We start from the raw sequence: 21,091 nt of genomic DNA on the forward strand, positions 1-21,091 counted from the left end.
TTAACTCAGCCCTTTCCCCCAACTTTTCTTGACTTTGGCTTGGAACAGAGATGGCTTAATGACAAGTTATAGCAGAAGTTCTAGGAACACCAAAGGAAGGGGATGAAGCCAGAGTTCTTTACACAGGGAAGATGCAGGCAGGAAATCACGAGCAAAGCAAAAGAAACCATACCTCTACGAAGAGGAAGCAATTTATTTTCTAATACATCTCGTGCATCAGTTCCTTCATCCATAAGATCCAGTTTAGTGATGACTCCAATAGTGCGTTGCCCTATTAGAAGCCCACAAGCATACTTGATCAAGCAGCAAACGACTCCTGTAAGTTCTCTTAACAGAGAAAATACTATACATTGCCCAACTTGGCTCCTCAAGGGCTCTTGGACACATGAGATTCCCACCACACCCAAAAGGCCATGAAACCAAACCAGATAATGGAGGTCAGTTCTGAGTTAAACGCTGCTGAAATGCCCACATGCTATGCCACAACAGAGAGGAAGTTCAGTGCAAAGTTTCCTGCTTAGTTACTACATTCACCAGACAGATTGTGGATGAGTAAAAGTGAACAAAAGGAAGTCCTTTACCCCTTCAGGAATAAGTCAAGGACAACGGAAAAGATTAAACAACAACAACAAAATATATTGTATAAAGCCTTGCTGACACTCACAGCCACCTCTCAGAAGGTGGTATGTCAGTGAACACACAACCCAAGTCAGGAGATGAAAGCCCACAGCTACTGGGATAGTCACAACCAAAAGATAAAAGGAGAATTATTGCCTCTGGCAATGAGGCAGCGTCATACTAAAATATTAGTATTTAGCAATTAGCAATGTCATGCTAAAGTAAGAAACAGATGTACCTTGAGGATCCACCTCCTTTGCAATCTTCAGAGCATCAGAGTTGGCCAGATCAGAGTTGGCTGGGGATACCGCCAGGATGAGGCAGTTCTCTTTGGTGACAAACTGCATGAGCATATCTCGGATCTGGAACTCAATGTCAGGGGGCTGATCCCCCACTGGGACTTTTGTCATACCTGGTAGGTCCACCAAGGTCAGGTTCAGGACTAGGTACAGAAAACAATAGGAGAAAACGTAAGTGAGAGCTGAGGTAGGACTGTCCAGGTCTGTAAGGAATACCTGTAGCTGTAATGTCTCCAACACACAATAGGTATGACAGGTACACACACAATTCAGAAGCACATAGAGTTTTCTAGTTATCTTTTGTTACTGCTTAGTAACAATTAATTCAATATGGAGACTAGAAGTGGAACCCAGAAGGCAGAACATGGCATCAGAATTCCAAGGGAGTCTAGAGCAAGGAGTCTTGAGATCTGCTGTTTGACTTGCTGCAAGGCTCTGAAAGGTTCTGGTTCTCCACATGTCCATTCTCTTATCCATAAAATGAGGTTAATAACATCTCACAAGGCTATTGCAAATCTGTGAGGTAATGATAAAGGATAGCTTCTTTAGCAGAAGAGGGGCTCTAGGGACTATCAACACCTTGTTTGTCAGTGTTTATACTGAATGACTCCAAGACTGACTCAGCTGGAGAGCAGCACCATACTTGCAGCCTGAGTTCTGTAGCATAACTGTCCAGAGCTGCTACAGTTTTCTCATCTTTTGTCATTCCCTTTAAATTACTTGTTTTCAGACTGATCAAGGGAATTCTGTGTCCTCAAAGTCCTTCCATATATGCTACACTAGAGGAAAGAGATGATCGTAACTCCTGTCACTGCACAGCATAGACTGGAGGAATCAAGAGAGTTGGTTCCACTCATTAAGGAGTGCTCCCAGGATTAACAGGCTCAGTCACACATCCCTTATTCCCTTATTCAAGCAGTGGTAGTGTCAAAGTCAGCCGGGCCTTCTCCTGAAGGACCATAACATGCAGCCTTATAATTGTTTAATTCTCCTGTTGAGAAAAAGCCATGCTCAAGTCCTACCCAGCCAACTGCTGATGAAGCACCAAGCTGCTACTCTACAAATGACACCCAAGCAGCTGTTCACATTTAAAAAGCTGACAAATCTGGGACCATTGTTAGAGCAGAATTCTTCCACTGAAAATGAATGGCATATGATATTGGCACTACCAAGAGAGAACTAAGCAAACAATGCCAACAGAAGACAAATGCTCTTGAGGAAAGCCACCCCTCTCCCTTTTGCATCAACACTTTTGTTGAATTTCTTGTACGCAGTAAAGCGGTACCAAAAAGTGGGGGGAGACAGCAGCTCTTTACAGCAAAGGGCATGCTGATTGAATAGAGCTGTCCCTTGAGGAGCAAGTTACTTCTGAAGACAGTTGTTTCAGGGAGAGGTCTTTTGCTGGCAGTCAGATGTTTCAACTGGAGAAAGTGAAAGACTAGAATGTAGCAGACAAAAATCCTTCCAGAAATATGGCAAAGGTTGGCAGTTTGGTACAGCATGGCCCAGGTACACAAAAAAAGAAAAAAAAAATCCAAATACTCTCCATTTCATCTCTCTTCTTTCCATCTTTGCTTCATGACAAAGCAACAATCTGCCTCACCTACCTCCTGACTTCAGATGCTGCATAAGGACTCACCATGGGGAGAGTAGACTCGGAGATTGATGGGCACAGGAGAAATCCCTTTGTTGGAGCCAGTAACACGATCTGTTTCAGCCTCAATCTCCAAGCGAACCTCTTCGAAATCAGTGAATTTCTTTCCTTTGCAGTGAAGGAATTCGCCATATTCTAATTAAACAGAAGCAAAGAGTCAGAAATAGTCTTTGGAGTCAGAGTAACATCCAGTTTTTTTAAATGAAGATGTAATGTACTGGAGCAAAACAAAACAAAAACAATAAAACAGTTGAAGAAAAAGTCTGGCAAGGGCCTCATGCACTAGAACCTGGCAGGTTGCAAAGAAGTATCTGCAATCATGTCATCTGATCAACAGCTGAGAGCCTACATGAGTTCAAGAGCTTCCCAATCCAGCTTGTATCCCAGTAAAGGTGGCATCCTCATTTGTCCTCATTCAACTGATAATCCAAGTCTTTCTCTATTGGAACTAAGTAAGCTTAGTATTCACTTGCCTGTAGGCATGACTGCCACAACTGCAGTAGGAGTTACCTTGGTACTGAGGAGAGCGTGGGCTAGCTCAGTATTAAAGTGCTAGGGGTAAATAACAATCTCATGCAATGAGAAGAGAACCACAGAGAGAGAGCGCGCAAAGAAAACTTCAGAAAAGGCAGGTGCTTTTAGTCCTTGAATAGACTAACCAATGCAAGAACCCTCTGTTTCAATCAAAAAACCCACCCTATTTCAAATTGCCTCACTATTTAAGACAAGTGGACTGCTGTGAAAAGGCCAAATTCACCTTGTAAGGGAGGAAAGGCACCCTGAAACATTCACTCACCAGCTTTTGTATGAGACCTTTAACTAGGTAAGACTAATAAAAACATCCCTGCAAGAAAGGAGCAAAAACAGTGAACTGCTTCAAAGATCAGCCACAAAACTCTGCTAGAATTGTTCCTCTCCAGATCCCAGTGTTCTTACACTGGGTTTTCAGGGCACTAAAATCATCTCAGTCCCTTATTTCAGGAGATAATCAGCAGGGCCCTCCTAGCCTTTTCGGTCTTATCCACTCATAAAAGTCACAGCTGTAGAGATAAAGGAAAATCATAACAACTATATGCATGAAACTGCCTAACAAATTCAAATAAGATGATTGAAAAGTGTTTTGCATCTGAATATTTAATCCATCAGATATTAAACAGGCAGAACTAAAAACCAGCTGCAGGTCATTTTTAGTGAGGAAAATTTTCATATACTTTTTCACACTAAGCAGAGTCGCTGATCAAACAGCATCTTTCTGGACTAAGACAGCAATCCAGTTGGACACACAGGCGAGGCAGCTCACATACCTGTACTGGAGTTCACCAGCTGCAGGACCAGTGGGCGTCTGGTTACGATGCCAGATCCACGTGGCAAAAAGTCCCTGAAATGAAATAAGAAGTTTCAGGTGACAGCGATTTTTTCCTTCCCTTTCCATGGCCTCTCTGCTTTTATAAGCATTCATGGATTCTAACAGGGCACATCTCAGACATGGGTGTGAGAGAGTTTAAGGCACTTGAAGGAGGATGAAGAACTGTAGTTTTGAAGAAGCTTATACCCTCCTTGGCACATCCCCTCCTATCTTATCTCTAACAGGTATAGCTCTCTTAGCCAAAGTTTCAGACTAAAGAGCCCTTTTAATCCAGCTACTGTATTTTAGAAAAATTAATCTAGATTTCATCAGAAAGATAAAGAAGTTAAAGCAGCAGAGGCTGAAAACTAACATGCCTCCTTTTGACAAATCACAGCTACCCGAGGTAGGACAAAAAGCAACACACAAATACAGCTCACACCCTGCGCTTTTAAGGTTGAGAAGATACTGCATTATGCCAGTGTGCAAACAGCATGCGATCCATCTGAAGCAGAATAAAGAGCAGCCAAAGGCTTGCCTCCACCCAGGACTTCTCCTGGCTCCCTACTACTGCCAAGGCAAAAGCAGCAGCAGTTTCCTCCTAAATTTCACGAGAGCCCTGAAGTTTTCTGCATTCCAAGTAATTTCAAAGGAAGGAAGCGCCTCTCTATCCTTTTCCCCCCTAATGCTGACTTAGCAGCCACAGCCCACAAGCTCTCCTTTGCTTTTTTCAATCCAAATGCTTCTTTAAGCAAAGCTAGGCATGCTCATTGCATCTGCTGATGACCTTGTTAGTTTGTGGCCTGGTTTTCAAGTGCTCAGCTGTTCATGTGGCTCTTCAAGAGCCATAGAGCATTTCTGAAAACATGATCAATTTGCTTCCTTGCCCAGTGGGAAAAGCATCACTTGAAAATCTGATGCCTACAGCATGGATTTGGTTTTCTTTTTTTTAAATAAAGTCCTGCCTACATTGCTTGGATTCATACCTCCCTTGGTAGCAGTGGCAGTGAATAATTTGCTAATTTCAGCAGATTCCTACTGCTCTGGTGAAAGGGAAATCCAAGCCCCTCAGTTCTGAGTGTTATTTTCTTGCTCTTGTCCTGAGTGAGCTTATACTAACAAAGCAAAAATGAGGAATGAGCTTCTGTTTCAACATATCAGACAAGAACTGGAACAGTTTGGTTTCAGCTCCTGGTTTGGCCACCGATTTCCAGTGCAAGTTCTTCTATTTCTCTGCACCTTCCTTTCCTCTGCTATGAAAATAATTCCCCATCTGTGGGCTATCAGAATAGCACAGTAATATCAGAAGTACCTCAAGTATAGAGAGGGCAAGGAGGCACCCTACAATATCTCACAACTCAAAAACATCTGCTCTCAGTTAGTATAAGTCTGGAATAATCCAACCTCTGGTGCAAATCTACACCAGCTGAAATAAGAATGTAAGCCATTATCATTATTTCAGGCCTTACAAAGAGTTAACTGGGGTTCGTCTTTCATTTGCTTTTCAAATAATCTGGCTCTAGTTTTTTCCATTCCAGCAAGATTAACCCTGGAATCTTTGGGGCATTGCATCATTCTAGCAGCTTTCTGCTGTCTCAGCTCTATTCCTACAGATGTCTGTGGTCAATATGTGAAATAAAGTACTATTCTAGCATCAAGTTTTAGCATAAGTAGTCACAAATACAGAGTCGCACCAACTTGCTTTGAATCAATTATACTTAAGGAAGAGGTATCCATTACCACAGATTCCTTTTTTAGCACAGAGACAGTACTCAAGCTACTGAACTCCAGCTTGCAATATCGGATCCTACTTTACCATAGGAAAAGCAGCCACTTGCATTTACATGCAGGAGCTCTCTAGGAATCGAATTTCTCCTCATGTTGATCTCCAGCTTTTCCTGAGGCTTTCCTGCTCTGGCCAAAATTCTGACTTCTATTGTGCTTGTCACAGCTACAAAAGAAAAATTGAGGGAAAGGTGGATGGAAAAACCTGTGTGGAATCTGGATTCTGGCATTATAGAAAAATAATCTAATTTACCACATAAACTGATCAACTCTAGCAATTCCACCCTTCTAAATATTAAGTACTATGCTACTTTACCATGAGCTGAAAGAACATGTTTATCATGTTATTAACTTAGTATTTTGCCCTTTTGGAGTTTTTCATAATCACATGCTGGTTAAGTCCAACAAACTTCACATAACGATATTACTAAAGACATATTTTCTCAGTTCCTCATGATGTAAAATTACACACTTCCTAGTCTTCGGAATCTAAGGCTTGTCTACATGGAGACATTTACCAGGAAAATAATACCACTATAGTTATACTGATGTTAAAATAAGTCAGTGAGAGTATGTACGCCAGGATTTGTGCTGGCAGAACTTCAGGGAGAAAGCTATGCTATCACTATTCTTCTGTCAAGTCTCTCTTCATAGAGATGGCTGAAGATTTGTTATTCAAATCTATAGCTGGTCACCCAAATCAGCAGTTTTAGTGCTGTTTTAATTCCAAGTGAAGATATGTGCAAATTGATCCCTAACAACAAGAAATGAATGTGTATTCTTATCCACAAGCTATTGGGAGGTGCATACAGTCCAACCCGCAAGCCTTTTCTACAACTGACTATCTGAATTATGGGAGAAAAACTGACAAGAGCTTTATAAAACTGATGCACTACCTCCCTATTACATCCATGTTATTTCCTATTCTTTCATTCATCTTGTTTCTCACTGCAGTCTGTTGGACAGACTTGGTTTTCCTCCTCCTGCTCAGGCTAAGCCTTTAAATGATAGACACTAAAAAGTAAAGATTAGTAAATTCTGCAACAAGCTGGCTGGGTGCCAGGGAGAATGCAGTGTTAAGGATCCTTGCCTGCCCTCTTTGAGGAGGCAGAATAAATTGCTTCTGCCAGCTGCAATGACAGAGCCTGTATGGCATGGCAACAAGCCCAGCCCAGCTTTTGAGTCCATTTAGCAGTAAAGGGGGAAAAGATATACATGAACACATATTGTGTTCTCCAGAAAAAGGGGCACAAGTGATGAAACTAAATCAGAAACAGAGAATCAATACAATTAAACTTCAGATGAGTTGGGCAGACAAGAGCTGAAGGGTTAGATAAACTGGCTTGTTCAATTCCATCACTGGCTGGAGTGAGGGCAGGAGGTATAGAACATGTCTTCAGAGATAACATGCTGTAGGGCTCCGAGCTCTGGAATGACACAGCAACTTCTAGTATGATATCAAAAAGTAGCCTCAGTACATACATCACTACAAAGCGTGGTGCCTGAAATAGGATATTCGGTTAGGTTAAGAGCACCAGCTTCCTGTTTTTCCTCATCTATTTTCCACCATGAGAACTGAAAATTATTTTTGTTGTTTCATTTATGATGTGCAGAAGTGGCAGGACAACCTTTGATTTCAAAGCTTGTAAGCAGGAATAGCACCCTATCCCACTTTTTCCAGCTAGGTTTCAAACACAGTATAAAGGAGACAGGGAAGCAGCTACACAGAGAAGTTACATTCAAGCAATAGAGATACTTACCTTGCTTATATCTTTGGCTTACTATTGACGGAAAAATCACCATCAAGACATTGAACCATCAGTTCTAGTAATGCTACTCCAAGCAGTTTATCAAAGCTGGAAAATGAGACTCAGATCAACTACATTCTCTAACTGCCAGCCAGGGGAAGACATGCTTGTTCATATTCCATATTCTGAGATCTCTTATTAATTGCTATCAGAGGAAGAATACTGAGCTAAGTAAATTCTTGGTCTGAAGAGGGATAGCTCTCCTCTTCTAAGCCAAGGATGAGAGCTAAGGGAAACAAAACTTGGTTGGTCTCAAGCAGAAAAGTTTCAGGCAGAGAAATGACATGAAAAACGTCCCTTGTTATATCTTGTATTGTTCACTTCTGAAGAGCTTACACATGTTCTCAACCAGCATTCCAGCTACCTCAGGGCAAACCTAATCACATGATGCCCTCTAGTCTTATTTCTATTTTAGTATGCATAGCTGCATTAAAATAGAGATTTGGGTTGAAAGCTTGCATTAGCAACGCAACAGCCAAAAGATGTTTGAGGGACAGAAAACAGAATCTAGCTGTTACTGTAGAGCAACACTCAAACAAAATTGAAACATGTCAAGATACTAAAACCTATAAAACATATACATTTTGTTGTATATGTGCAACAAAACACACATAATCAGGGCATTGGTGGGTGGCAGTGTCCTACAAGTTTCTTAACACACACACACACACACACCCCCTATACTAAAATCCTCTATGTATTAGGTATCTTGGGACCCTCCAGAATAAAAAGGTAGCATTAAAGATGGAACAAGCAGATGTTTGCTCTATAAACAAATACCATTTTGGCCCATGTGGTACAGAAGATTAGAAGTTAAAGGTCACATAGACCAAAGATGTTTCCTTTGCGCCAGTCGTAAAACATAGGGGATGCATTGAACGCTACAAGCAGTTTGTCCTAGTGTTGTACAGAAAGGGAAGGGAAATTTTATTAAAGGTAGACAAAAAGTCAGGAAATACACCCACATAAGCAGTCTAGGACTTCCTGAAGAGATGGGCACTGAAACTCTCAAAGTTGCTTGTGTTTATTCACTGCTACTACACTGAGGAAAATGAGACTGCCTCCATTAAAAGGAGAAACTTGTCTGAGATAATTTTCTGTAATAGGACCACATTTGTTCCTAAAGGATACATACCGTTTGCTAGTAAAAAAAATAAAATAAAATAAAAAAAACTCACGCGCGCGCACACACATCTGTTTTTACCCCTTTGGTCAAAGACTTTGGTCAAAGAAATAATCTCAATCTGATGCCTTCTTGTTAAACAAGAGGTAATTAAACCTTTGGAGAGGAACTAATCTTTCAGCATCACAGTGATCATCATGATGATCATCTCGGGCATATTGTGCCTGGCTCACCTGCTTTGTTAGGACTAATCATCTCAAACCTGATAAACAAAAAGGAAAAAAGGGATTGCATGAGCAAGTCTGTCCCTTCTTGCTTTGCTAGAAGGGAATCAGTTCACTGTTCTGGTTTTGTACTTTAAAGCTTAGAGATTCTCCACAACAGCAGCATTTAATCCCAGCAATACAACATTTGCAGTTCACCTGCCTGTGCTCGTCACCATGCCATTCTGTTGTTACAGTCCTGTCTTCCCAACAGTGTGGGAAGATAATAGATGCTAACTGCATCCCTGCATATCAGCTCCAACAGCACCTGCTTCTCAACAGATGATCTTCCACTGCAAATCTGACTGTTGTGCCTTCACCTTCCATCATATGCAAGCAGAAGAGCACCTCTTTCTGGTATCCACCTTCACATTGCACATAGAAACCTGCCTACTTGTAGCAGCTCATCACTTTAACAAAGGCCTCTTGAGATTTATGGAAAGATCAGGATGTAGTGCTGACCAAGAAATTTCATTTTGCTCATAAACATACCCCTGAGAGGAGACTGAGACACAGATCTTAGGGGACAGGCCATGAGAAAGATCCAGTAGGAAAAACTTCCTTACTGCTCATACATTCTAGAAGCTTTAATATGGCCAGGACAAGGCAGCTTATTGCAATCCATTATGTGGTAGTATAAATACATTTTTGAGCCCAGATGTCAACCTAGGAAGAATTCAATTCCAAAACAGGAAGACTTGCATAAAACCTGCACAGGCTGACCCAAGAGCATTTGTCAGCTCACAGGATGGACAGCTAGGACTCTTAAACTTATTAAGATTAATGTTAATTTTTGTCCGTTTTTTATTGAGCCTTTTGAACAAATTATTCTGCACCACAGAATTAAAATATTTGCAGCTTCTGCATCCACTGTCAACCTGTATTTCTGAAAGAACTTTGACACAGTGCACCTCTGTGAAGACTAGTTTTAGCAAAGAAAAATTAAATGGACTTGAAGTAACAGCAGAACTCATAACAGTCAGCAGTAGAAGCAAGCCCATGATTCTGTTCTTCTAAGACCAAATGCTTCCACTAACACCTTCCTTTCCTCCAGTGAAGTTGGAAGGCTTGCAAAGCTGTCTATAGTGGGCTTTGAAATATGAATCAGGTCCTAGTCTAGATACAACCAATCCAGAATCCCTGTTTTTCAGTGTTCGTCTTTTGAGATTCTTGAACTGAATGCACTAGAGAAGGTAAAGCCTCAATTAAAAAGCCAAAGCAGCTGCTTATGAAGACATAAAAGAAACTCCAAAGAAAGTAGAGTGATCACTACTATCTGATCATTTTATTTCCATTTGATTTCTTATTAACTATTTGTCTAAGTAGGGTATTAGGGGATGCTATTATAGCCCAGTTTGGACTGTATTAGTTTCAGGAAATAGAGATTCAGCTGCTTCTGGTTTTTAAGCCCAGTATTTGTTTTCTGTATTCTGGTGGTGCCCAAGGACAGTAACTAGATCAGAACATCACTGCACAATACATTTTGCCACTACACCAACAAATGCAGTTTCTGCTCCTACAGATTTTGCAGTCTAGTTACACAATTCAGATGTGTTCCTGCTTTTAAGGACAGAACTACCTTTGCTTCATCTGTCAAGTCTTGTAGTTGAACATCCATCATTCACACATCTAGATCAGCAAGAGTTCTCCATTTTAACTCACTGCATGGCACCATGCATTAAAGAATCTCAATAAAATCTAGAGGAACGAAGGTTTTTGACCTACAACTTCCCTGATAATTGTACCAAATGGCAACATTTACATCTTCTTGATATAAGCATTTTTATCAACAGCTTACACATCTCAACTGCACTTCATCTCACAGCACAGCAGCTATGTTTTCAAACATTCTTACTCCATCATGTCTCTCTAAAACGGATCTTTAAAACACAGGCTGATACCTATAAGACATATATCAGTCACAGAATACCTGTAAGGCACAAAATGTTTAGTACCAATGTTACTGACTGCTAAAAATAAGTATCTCAGAAATGGTAAGTTTTCCATTTCTTAAAGACCAACTCAAGCCTGGCTCTCCTTCATAACAGATACTTTTAGTTCTGCCAAAAGGTAGGGAAAGGTAGCACAGCACTCTGCCTTGAAAGCATTTATCTGGTCTCTGATTCTTCAAATGACACGCAAGTATCTTCATAAGTAACTAACTCATATGTGGCACAAGAGTAAGGGCAAGCTTGGTTTTCCTTCTGCCACCTAACAGGCTAATAAGAAAGCTGCGTTACAGATTTAGATTCTTCTCTCCTGTCGACTGCGCAGCTAGAGTCCTAGGAGCTCTCATCTACCCTGAAGCGCTACTCGATCAACAGTAACAGCAACAACAACAAAAAACCAACACTCAGACCAACTTGAACAGCAATAATTTAAAAATGGGTATATTACGAAGAAAGCACCCAACTTGTTATTCTAATACTTTTTCCTTACTTGGGCACCATAATCATAGAGCACATCTAAGACTCATTCCTAAGTAGCCATGTTCTTTCCATGAAGGATAGCACTTCCATACTCAGAGAAGCTTCAGTCAGGGAATATCTATTATTTATCTGTAAATCTCCAGACCGCAGTGAGTTTAGCCGTGACCCAGGGTGAAAGAGCAAATTCATAACCACTTGGTATAAATTTCTTAGAATGTAATATGGTACTGGTCACACGATGGATACAACAGAGCTTTATTTATACATGCAAGTACTCCATATTCTATCATACTGGCAATGTTACTGTATACAATGATTCATTATTTAAGAATACAATTGTGAAAAATAAAGACAGGCAACAGTTCATGGGTATAATATACACATGTTAGCAGAAAGAAAAACAAAACAGAAGAAGGCCTCTCACTGCCTTGTACCTTGAGTTGCTATTTAGAGCACTGTAAAGTGAGGTTAACACTATTGTGCTGACTTGGAGCAGTTACAGCGGCTGCGCTGAGCAATTCTTGGACCCAAACCGTATCTCCAACATCTAGACGTTCTTCCCCAATACAGTTCTCCAGATCAGTAGCCAAGAAGGGCCAAACAGACTTCTTTTGGAGCTTGCCTTACATCAGATGAGTTCCCAGCGACTGTTAGACCAGCTTCACAGGTGCTATCCTATCCAGCACTGCAAAGCACTAGTATAAGCTGGACCCATTCATAGCATACTACTGAACAATTTACACACAAGAGTCAGGAGGGATGCAGAATAACTAGAAAGTCCCCTAAGTTTGCAGCTTCTTGTATTCCCCTATCTGCATCGAGTCCTTTTATTCCTTTGCACAGTCTTGCAGTTGATACTAATACAGGTCCCTGCAAATACGGGGCGGGGGGCATTTTGTTGGAGATGCCTCTGTTAAGATTTTATGCACAGACTGAGGCATTGTAGTCTTCAAACATGGGGAAAAAAATAACTGTGCTAATTCACTGTACAAAACAAAAATATAAATGTAGAAATAGAACCTGTTATCTACGACAAACACACATTCTGCTCCAGAACTGACCTTATGATATTCACTGCAAGAATCACCTTTCTCTGTTTCGTTGTTGTTCTCCTTTTACAATTGAATAGGATGTATAATATTTTGGAGCTCCACTACATCTTTTTCCTTTGCTATGCTCTCACTTTATTCAAAAGAAGAAGAAGCAGCACGTTGAGAATTACATGAAGTAAATAAAATCACATGAGCAAGCTACATCTACTGCAAAAGGAAAAAAAAAACAACAAAAACAAAAAAAACCACCACACACACACACTCCACATCACATACTTTATGCCAAGAAGATAGGAAGCCTTGCACCTTACAGACCTCCCTCTCCAAGAGAACCCAGCTCTGTGGAAAGCTGGATTGATAGCTGTTTAAAAGCCTACACAGACTAGATTTAGTGAGTGTAATCCAGGTCCTAGTGAACAAGCATAATAGTGGGGTTTTGTCCACTGATATGTGGGAATAAATGATTTGCATAAACAGCCTCCAAGAGCCAACAGCTGAATGAGCTTCCATCTCAACCACACATTGAGATGGGTTCTCTTCTTGATATGGGACACAGCAAAATTGTCTGGCCACTGATCTAGATCTATAGAGATGACATAAGAAGGGGACAGAAGGATAGTTTGAATTGTGTGAAGAAGTTTTTGGTGAAGTATACATCTTTTTCCTACAGAACAGGAGAAAGCCTCTGTCACTGAAAGGCACTGCGATATTTTACATGCTCTTGTAGGACTCCCGCTCTCCAAATGCTCTCAACATCAAAAATGTTAATCAAAATTGAGTGCCCCACTCAGAACTTATTTGTTGAAGTAAGGATGGGCTAAAAGGGCTCAGCCAACTAAGCAGAAGATAGGCCCAGTGTAGTGGGTGGTTCAAACCGCAGCACCTTTATAAGCAACACTACTGAAGTGAAAGGAAACTGCATAGTAATTTTTGCCTGAATGTTAGCTTAGAAACAGCTCTTCTTTCCCTTGCCCTACCCCTCCCATCAAATCTCTTCCAGAGTGTACTACATTTTGCTTCTCTGGCTTATCTCTGACTGCACACACTAGCTCCCAAGAGTCATTACAGTCATTTCCTCTTTCTTACACTTCACATCTCCTATCTTTGTAACTCACTCAGCCCCCTTCCTGCACGTGCCTCTATGTAGGTCTCTGGAACCAATGGGATAAGATAAAAAGTGTTTTTATTATTATTTATTGTTTATTTTGATTTGAATCCTTAGAGTTGATTTCTGTTTCATGCTCCACTAGCTTCAGGGTAAGTCAAAATCTGGACAAGAACTGCATGCATTGTGCCAAGTCATAGCTGCACCAGAGACTGATGCAGCTGATGCAGAATTAGAGCTTCGTGCTTGTATTGCCTTCACAGTGCAAGAAAATCCAACGAAGTTAGAAGCATTCTTAGGGTATTCTGCTTTCTTCTGACAGCCTGTGGGCCTGCCAGCCTGTACCAGAGTGAACACAGTTGAGAGTTTACCCCAGGGATTTCTGCTGCTGTATGCCTAAAGTAATTTCAGGGAAGCGAGCATTACCCTAGCTTTATGTCAGCAGACCTTACAGCAGGATCTGGCTTTACTTTTCAAGAAGTTCTATGTATTTTTAGATGACCTGAAAGGAAGGAGAGATGTTGCCATGTTCTTCTGATGCCCCCCTGTACTGAACTCAAAACCATGAGTTACTGCATTCAATCACCTTGTTAGCTGCGCTACAAAGCATACAGCAAGGACTTTTGATAGAGCTGCACTCCATCCTCAACTCCACCTACACAACATGCACTAAAGCCTCTGTACACAGTGCAGAGGGGCAGAAATGGAATTTCTCTCCCTTTGAGAAGGTCACATAGCTCCTGTACCATATTTGTAAGACGAGGAAGAAAATAGGCAAGTGTGCCTCTAGCTACTGTTTTTTTTTCCCCTTCTTGCTAATTGTATAGAGAAAAAGTGAATCAATTAAAAGAAAAAAGGAGAGGAAATCAGTGGATAATTGCAGTAAAAGCATGCTATTGTGGCTGCTCATGGACCTAGTAACAGCCCTAGAAAAGCCACACAACTTTTGTGGTGAAAATACAAAACAGCAAAGAAAAAAAATGCAATGATCACATATGAAGAGTGCACAGTCCTCAGAATCTTGAAAAATAAATGCTTCCTATGAAAATGGGCTTCTGGGCACTCCTCTAATGAGCAGGTCTAGGCTTGAAGTCACTGCCCTCCTCCCTTCATCAAGGGAAGAAGCTCAAACACCAGCACTGCCCCTTTGCCAGCCTTCCATGGTCTGCTTTCCTCTCAGCTAGAAATCTAAGCTTTCCATTTCAAAATTATCACTGTGGCCTAGATGGACAAGTGCCCTTAGGAGATGAGAAAGTCTGTGGTATAAGAGGTCTAAGCCAGCCTTTTCTGAAAGGTCAGCACTAGACTCTAATACAAGGGCACAGGACCCATTTAGAGAGACCCAATACTGCAGACCAGTATGAATAAAAGATTTTTAGTAAGTATTGTTTTTCATTAGAACCTGAAGGATGTTTGTAATCTTGCTTTGACTCCTAAGATTAGCTTTCACTTTAGCAAAAAGGTTTTAAGAACATCCTTAGTCATAGGACATCAGGTGCTGGGGCTTTCTGAAAAAAAAAGGACACCACATATCACAAGATATGTATTAATCTCAGCAACAAGCAAAACTTGAAGCCTGTCTGAAAGATCTCAGCTCCTCCTAGTCCTTGCAGGCACCACAGATAGCTCCAAGCTCTTGCCTAGAGGACCACGTGCTGAAGTGTGAGCATAACCATCTTCAAAGATCCAAGCAGAATATACAGGCACAGCTGCCTGAAGTGTCATTCACCCTCCTTTCTGACCATTAGCAACCAAGGTTAATTTTTTTGCTTCCAAGTGCCATGGAGGGCTGTGACCCTGGGAATCCTGGCACACAACCACAGTGCCTTGCGTTATCATCGTGGAGGAAGACTGCAATGGGGAGAGATTGGATCCACATGCTCCTCTCCTAGCTGTGATCACTGACTAGATAGATAATCCCTTCATGGGCTGCTGCCCTACAATTGCAGTACAGCAATCAATCCAATCCAAGAGCCAGAACCAGGCCCAGGGGGATAATTCTCCTCCTACAACCCTACAACATGGTGAAATCTACTTGTTTCCATAGAAACAAATCAGTTTGATGTCCACATTGTCCCTGCATCGCTCACTGCCATATATCAGCCTCAAGCTGCTGAGGCCAAGATATTTAAGCAAGCATCTACAGGTGTAAGTCAAGAGATCACAAGAGGAGGAATTCCAGGCTCATTAAACCCACTGTCTCACCTGAGATGCCACTTATTTCAACTGATGTCTGCTGCAAGAGAATTAACCAGGAACATCCTTTCCCTCCTCCATTTTGAGGATTGACTTATCTGCCAGATCTCCCCCGCAGATGGGTTAGTCCTGAATACACAAGGACATAAAACACAGATGGGAAAGGCATACAGGACATTTCAGCACCTCAAATGCACTTGTGAGCCAATTTTCTCTTTGTATTTTTGCAGATAACAAGTATAAAGGGATTTTCTTGTTTGAAGCTCCACATTTTACTGAGGAGGATTATTTAGAGTAGTACAGCCTACAGTGCAATGCCTGGTCTCAAAAAGTCACTGCCCATTATAGCAAATGCCGCATTGACTCTAGGCTGCAGCACTGCAAAAGCAAGAATCTTGAGACTAGAAATGCAGCACTGCTGCTATGCAGCTTCCTCTGGGATCTTTGGAGGAATAAAAAGTGAAGTCCTGATACGGCTTGCTGCTGTGGGATATTCAAGGTAAAGAAGAACAGAGCACTGATCCCACATGACAGTATCGGGAACTCAAGGGAATAAACAGCCCAGCATATTCTGAATGGATGTGGCAACAAGGATTACACATTTGTGGAAAATGAAACTTCGATCTCAAGGCTGGCAATTCTAGAGGGAAAAACAAGGCTGGTTTCACTTTAGGGGATCAGCATCTTCAACTTGATTTAAAAACACACACGCACAAAAAGAAATTAAAAAATACATAGTATTGGACCTAAGTAGTGATACTAGGATTCAAGGAATTGTGAGTATAGCACTGTCTGGGTCCAGAGAACTGTCCGTAACATCCTCCTAAATAAGCTCAGGAAGTGTGGGTTAGATGAGTGGAGTGAGGTGGATTGAGAACTGGCTGAAAGGCAGAGCTCAGAGGGTTGTCATCAGTGGCGTGGAGTCCAGTTGGAGGCCTATGACTAGTGGCGTCCGCCAGGGCTCAGTACCGGCTCCCATCCTGTTCAACTTTTTCATCAATGACCTGGATGAGGGGACAGAGTGCCTCCTCAGCAAGTTTGCTGGTGATACCAAGCTGGGAGGAGTGGCTGAGACACCAGAGGGCTGTGCTGCCATTCAGAGAGACCTGGACAGGCTGGAGAGCTGGGCAGAGAGGAACCTCCTGAGGTTCAACAAGGGCAAGTGCAGAGTCCTGCACCTAGGGAAAAATAACCCTAGGCACCAGGACAAGCTGGGGGCTGACCTTCTGGAGAGCAGCTCTGCAAAGAAGGACCTGGGAGTGCTGGTGGATGACAAGTTGACCATGAGCCAGCAATGTGCCCTTGTGGCCAAGAAGGCCAGTGGTCTCCTGGGGTGCATTAGGAAGACTGTTGCCAGCAGGTGGAGGGAGGTGATCCTGCCCCTCTCCTCAGCCCTGGTGAGGCCTCATCTCGAGTACTGTGTCCAGTTCTGGGCTCCCTGGTACAAGAGAGACATGGAGCTACTGGACAGAGTCCAGCATAGGGCTACAAGGATGATCAGAGGGCTGGAGCATCTGCCCTTTGAGGAAAGGCTGCTTCTCTTCACCCTGGGGAAGAGAAGACTGAGGGGGGATCTTCTCAATGTGTATAAGTATCTGAAGGGAGGGTGTCAAGGGGACAGGGCCAAACTCTTTTCAGTTGCCCCGTGTGACAGGACAAGAGGCAATGGGCAGAAATTGAAGCACAGGAAGTTCCGCCTGAACGTGAGGGGGAATTTCTTCACTGTGAGAGTGACAGAGCACTGGAACAGGTTGCCCAGAGAGGTTGTGGAGTCTCCTTCTCTGGAGATATTCAAGGCCCGTCTGGATGCAACCCTGTCTAACATGCTGTAGGTGACCATGCTGAGCAGGGAGGTTGGACTAGATGATCTCCAGAGGTCCCTTCCAACCTTACTGATTCTATGATAACTGAAGAACCACAGTAATAGGAAACACTGCACCAGCACGATCCATCCCAGAAGCTCTAAGACCCTTCTACCTGCCAGGCTGATTTTTCAACAAATATAGCGTGATTGCATATTTTCCTTCTATTCTCACCGAAAAATATACACACTGGCAAAAGCCACCGTGTACATAGTTTATTCTATCATGTGCCTTAGCTTGCAAGGCTTTATCTTCAGAATCTGCAACTTCCAGACAACAGTCTCAAGGAGGACAATATTAGGCATCAGCAACACCCTAGAATATCAAATTAACCTCATCCTCATGGCAATAGTGAAGAAATCTATTCTTTTTTAAGGGCCATAAAGGTAAGTCCATGACCCAGCATCTTTGCTTGTCTTCTCAAGCTGCACTGAGTTGTCATAATTCTGCAGTAACACTGCTCTGCTTTGGCACAAACAAACCTACTGACAAATCTTTATCATAACAGAAGACAGTTGCAGCCCTGCAAAACATGACCTGTACAGCATCTGCAACTTGAGGGGGGAGAAAACAAAAGGACAAGAGGTACAATAAAAGTTCAGAGAAGAATACCTGATGGGAAGGCACAGCCACAATAACACACCAGGATTAACATGTGCTAAGACTGCTGAACAACAGGCTGACCTTGCTATTTCCCACTATCAGTATCCTAATTTGTCCTAGCTCTCAGGAGTCCGGCTGCAGTTGAGTCTAGACTCAAAATTGTCCTGCAGTGAAGACTCTCCTGTGTCAAGGGATATCATTAGGTTGTGCAGAAATTATTAATATTCAAGGCATTCATTACATCAAGACTCAACTCCTGGAACACTATTTTCCAGCCTCTGGTAAATGGAAGCTTGCTTCTTAGAACCTCTAAGACACTGGACAAAGAAGGGGTTTTATCCCCCTTTTTTGCCATTCCCTCCTTTTGGAGAGGAAATATAGTATAATGACAGACTCTAAGATACCAAAGACTCATGGGCAAGTGGTATCTTAGATTTATCATCAAAATTCTTCTACCTCTGGAGTCGTCCTATTTGCTGCAAGACCTAAAAGGGGAACTAACAAAGCTTGAGGCACGTTCCATCACTGCAGTATGACACTTCTGCTCACAGTCAGCGGCGAGTGCTAGGAAAGGATACTGTCTCCCCATAGCCTGAATGCCTTTATGGGGTTACACAGAACTGGAAGGGTCTACTGGAAAAGGCAGAATCACTTTGATGAGCCCAGTAATAAGAACCTAAAGGGAAGCTGTATGAGGAAAGCAGCAGAGATCAAGTCATGAGGTACTATCACATACTTTTCTTGCATCAGAGGTAAGAGGTGGAATGTATTGTGGACAGTAAGGTAGACTGATTCCCTATAAAACAGTCCAGGCAGGAAGGACAGAGTTCTGCAGGGTAATGAGGTCAGGCAACACTCAGGGATCCTGCTGAAGCTGTTTGAGGCGCATGGCTGTCCTGCAGAGGGCATTTAAGATGCTGATGTGCATCTCTATTCTGCCTGGAGAAGTAGTATGCAGGAACAGCGCCAGGCTCCTTGGTATACACTGCACCTCTGCAGTTTCAGATATAATTAGGATCACCCTGGCTGGAAACATGGTGCAGAGACACTGCTTCTTAAGCCCTTGAAGAAGAGCAAACCAACAGACTGTGTTCCAACAGCTCTAGCTCAGAGAAAGTCAGAGGCATTAAACTGTACTTAAACACACTCCAAACACTTTTCAAGTTACACAGAAGGGCAAGTTGTATCAATAGCTCCAGGAGAGAAGGCATTCTGTCTCTCTGGCTGGCCCTACCTAAGCAGATGCCTCTGCCAGAGTATATCCTTTCCAGTCAACCAGTAGGACAGCCTTTCTCATGTCCTAGGGAATATTTTCACCTCTTTGGTTAACTTTGGGGCAGGGGCCACAAGAAATGACAAAAAAAGCAAGTTTCTATACAGATATACAAGCACAGGATTTCTAAAGGGGTCCAAATATTCATGGATAGCATTTTGGGGTTTTAAAATTCAAAAAGCAGGAGGAGGGTTAAATCCAACATTGTATGTTCATGGGCACTCTGAATCTATAGGGAAATTGTGGTGTAATGACCGGGACAATCAGGTCAGTCTTCTGGAATTCCATTCCTTTCCCTGTTCACCACAGGAAAAGTATTTGATTCCCTTCCCCTGATATTCTCCCACTTCAAACCAATAAACTGATTTCTAATAGCATTTGGTTTTGCCTGTCCAGGTGTCCAGTTTGAAATCAAAGTTATCCAAATAGCAGATTCCAAAAGGTAAGTGCTAAGGTAGTGCCTCACTTTTTTTTTTTTTTTTTTTTTTTGGTCTAAATCTTCTTTAAATAGGCTATAAGATTTCATATAGGGAATGGACCTCCTTCTCCAATATGAGTTTAGAGTGCCAGGTAACTTGCAGGCCTGGCATAACAAATGCATCACGTGTGAACACGCATAAACAGAGTGATCCTTAGAAACAGGAACACCAGATCAAAGTAGCATAGCCTGAACGGAAAGAGAAATTCTGCTAGGATCTCTTCTGAGAACCGCACTGATATAGTAGAGGTAATCTGAGTTTCAGCACTGGAGCTGCAGCATCAGCTCTGCGGCATGACACACGTCATGCACCAACCCCTAGAGGTTGCTCTACACTTCTGTACGTACCAATCCCCTCCTCACCTCTAGCGATAACCCCGCTGCGACAGATCTCCTCAAGGCCAGCACCATGCCCAGGCAATTCCCAGCTATTCATAGAGGAGCTTCTATTAAAAGTAAAAGCACAATCAGCTTAAGAAACAGCTAGAGATTACCCAAGAGATCACAGCAGCTCGAAAGAGAGAAAACCTAATGTGTATTAGAATCAGATGGCCCCCTCTTGACTCATAATAGTGCAAGCTGCTCTGAATATACCTCAAGCAAGTTAGTGAAGCTAAATACTAGTATTAAATTAAAAAAATAGAGCTTCATTTTCTACAAGCCCAGTTTTAAACAGGGCATCAGGTATACTCCCCTGCTGATAGTTGTTCAGCGAGCTGTTCAGTGAGCATTCAGGTGGCAAAGTTATTTTCATTATAAGCCCCTGTTCATAGAGGTTTATAATTACCTGGGTAAGAAAGTGCTCTCCGAGCTGAAGCAGCCTGTTGATTTGTTGCCAGAGCTCTGAGCCAGATTCTAAAGAATTTACTGTCTTTACACAGGCAAGAGTGGCGGGAAAGCAAAGGGGAACTGAAAAAAGACTTCAAAATCTTGCCCTAATGAATCTTCCTTGTGCCTAGAAATTCAGCACAGTCTTCCCCAGCCCTGATCCCCTGCCTCAAAAAAGTTTTTCCTAGTGCTCTCCCAGGTGGATTAGCTCTGCTGTACAAATGCTTGCAGATGTTGAGAACTGTCTACCCTGCATCCCTGTAGACTTCTGCCTGTTGATGCTTTGAGAATGTTTGTTACTCTGAGAAACTGCTCCATGATACACTTACAGTTTATGCTTAATGTTTACAGAGCTTTTGAGCAATATTGC

General features: G+C 42.3%; 1 protein-coding gene across 5 annotated transcripts in view; it reads right to left on the reverse strand.

The window, feature by feature from the left end:
* Window positions 1-21,091, reverse strand: part of DNM1 (dynamin 1) — a 72,638-nt gene that overhangs the window by 41,732 nt on the left and 9,815 nt on the right. For all 5 annotated transcript variants that reach the window (XM_062591125.1, XM_062591122.1, XM_062591124.1 and 2 more), the window contains exons 2-5: window positions 3,876-3,949; window positions 2,557-2,706; window positions 857-1,060; window positions 173-271 (exon numbers count right to left, since the gene is read on the reverse strand). In XM_062591125.1, coding sequence (XP_062447109.1) covers window positions 173-271; window positions 857-1,060; window positions 2,557-2,706; window positions 3,876-3,949 — 527 coding nt within the window. The remainder of the gene's footprint in view (window positions 1-172; window positions 272-856; window positions 1,061-2,556; window positions 2,707-3,875; window positions 3,950-21,091) is intronic.

This window comes from Rhea pennata, chromosome 18 (genome assembly GCF_028389875.1).
Source record: "Rhea pennata isolate bPtePen1 chromosome 18, bPtePen1.pri, whole genome shotgun sequence".
Lineage (NCBI taxonomy): Eukaryota > Metazoa > Chordata > Aves > Rheiformes > Rheidae > Rhea > Rhea pennata.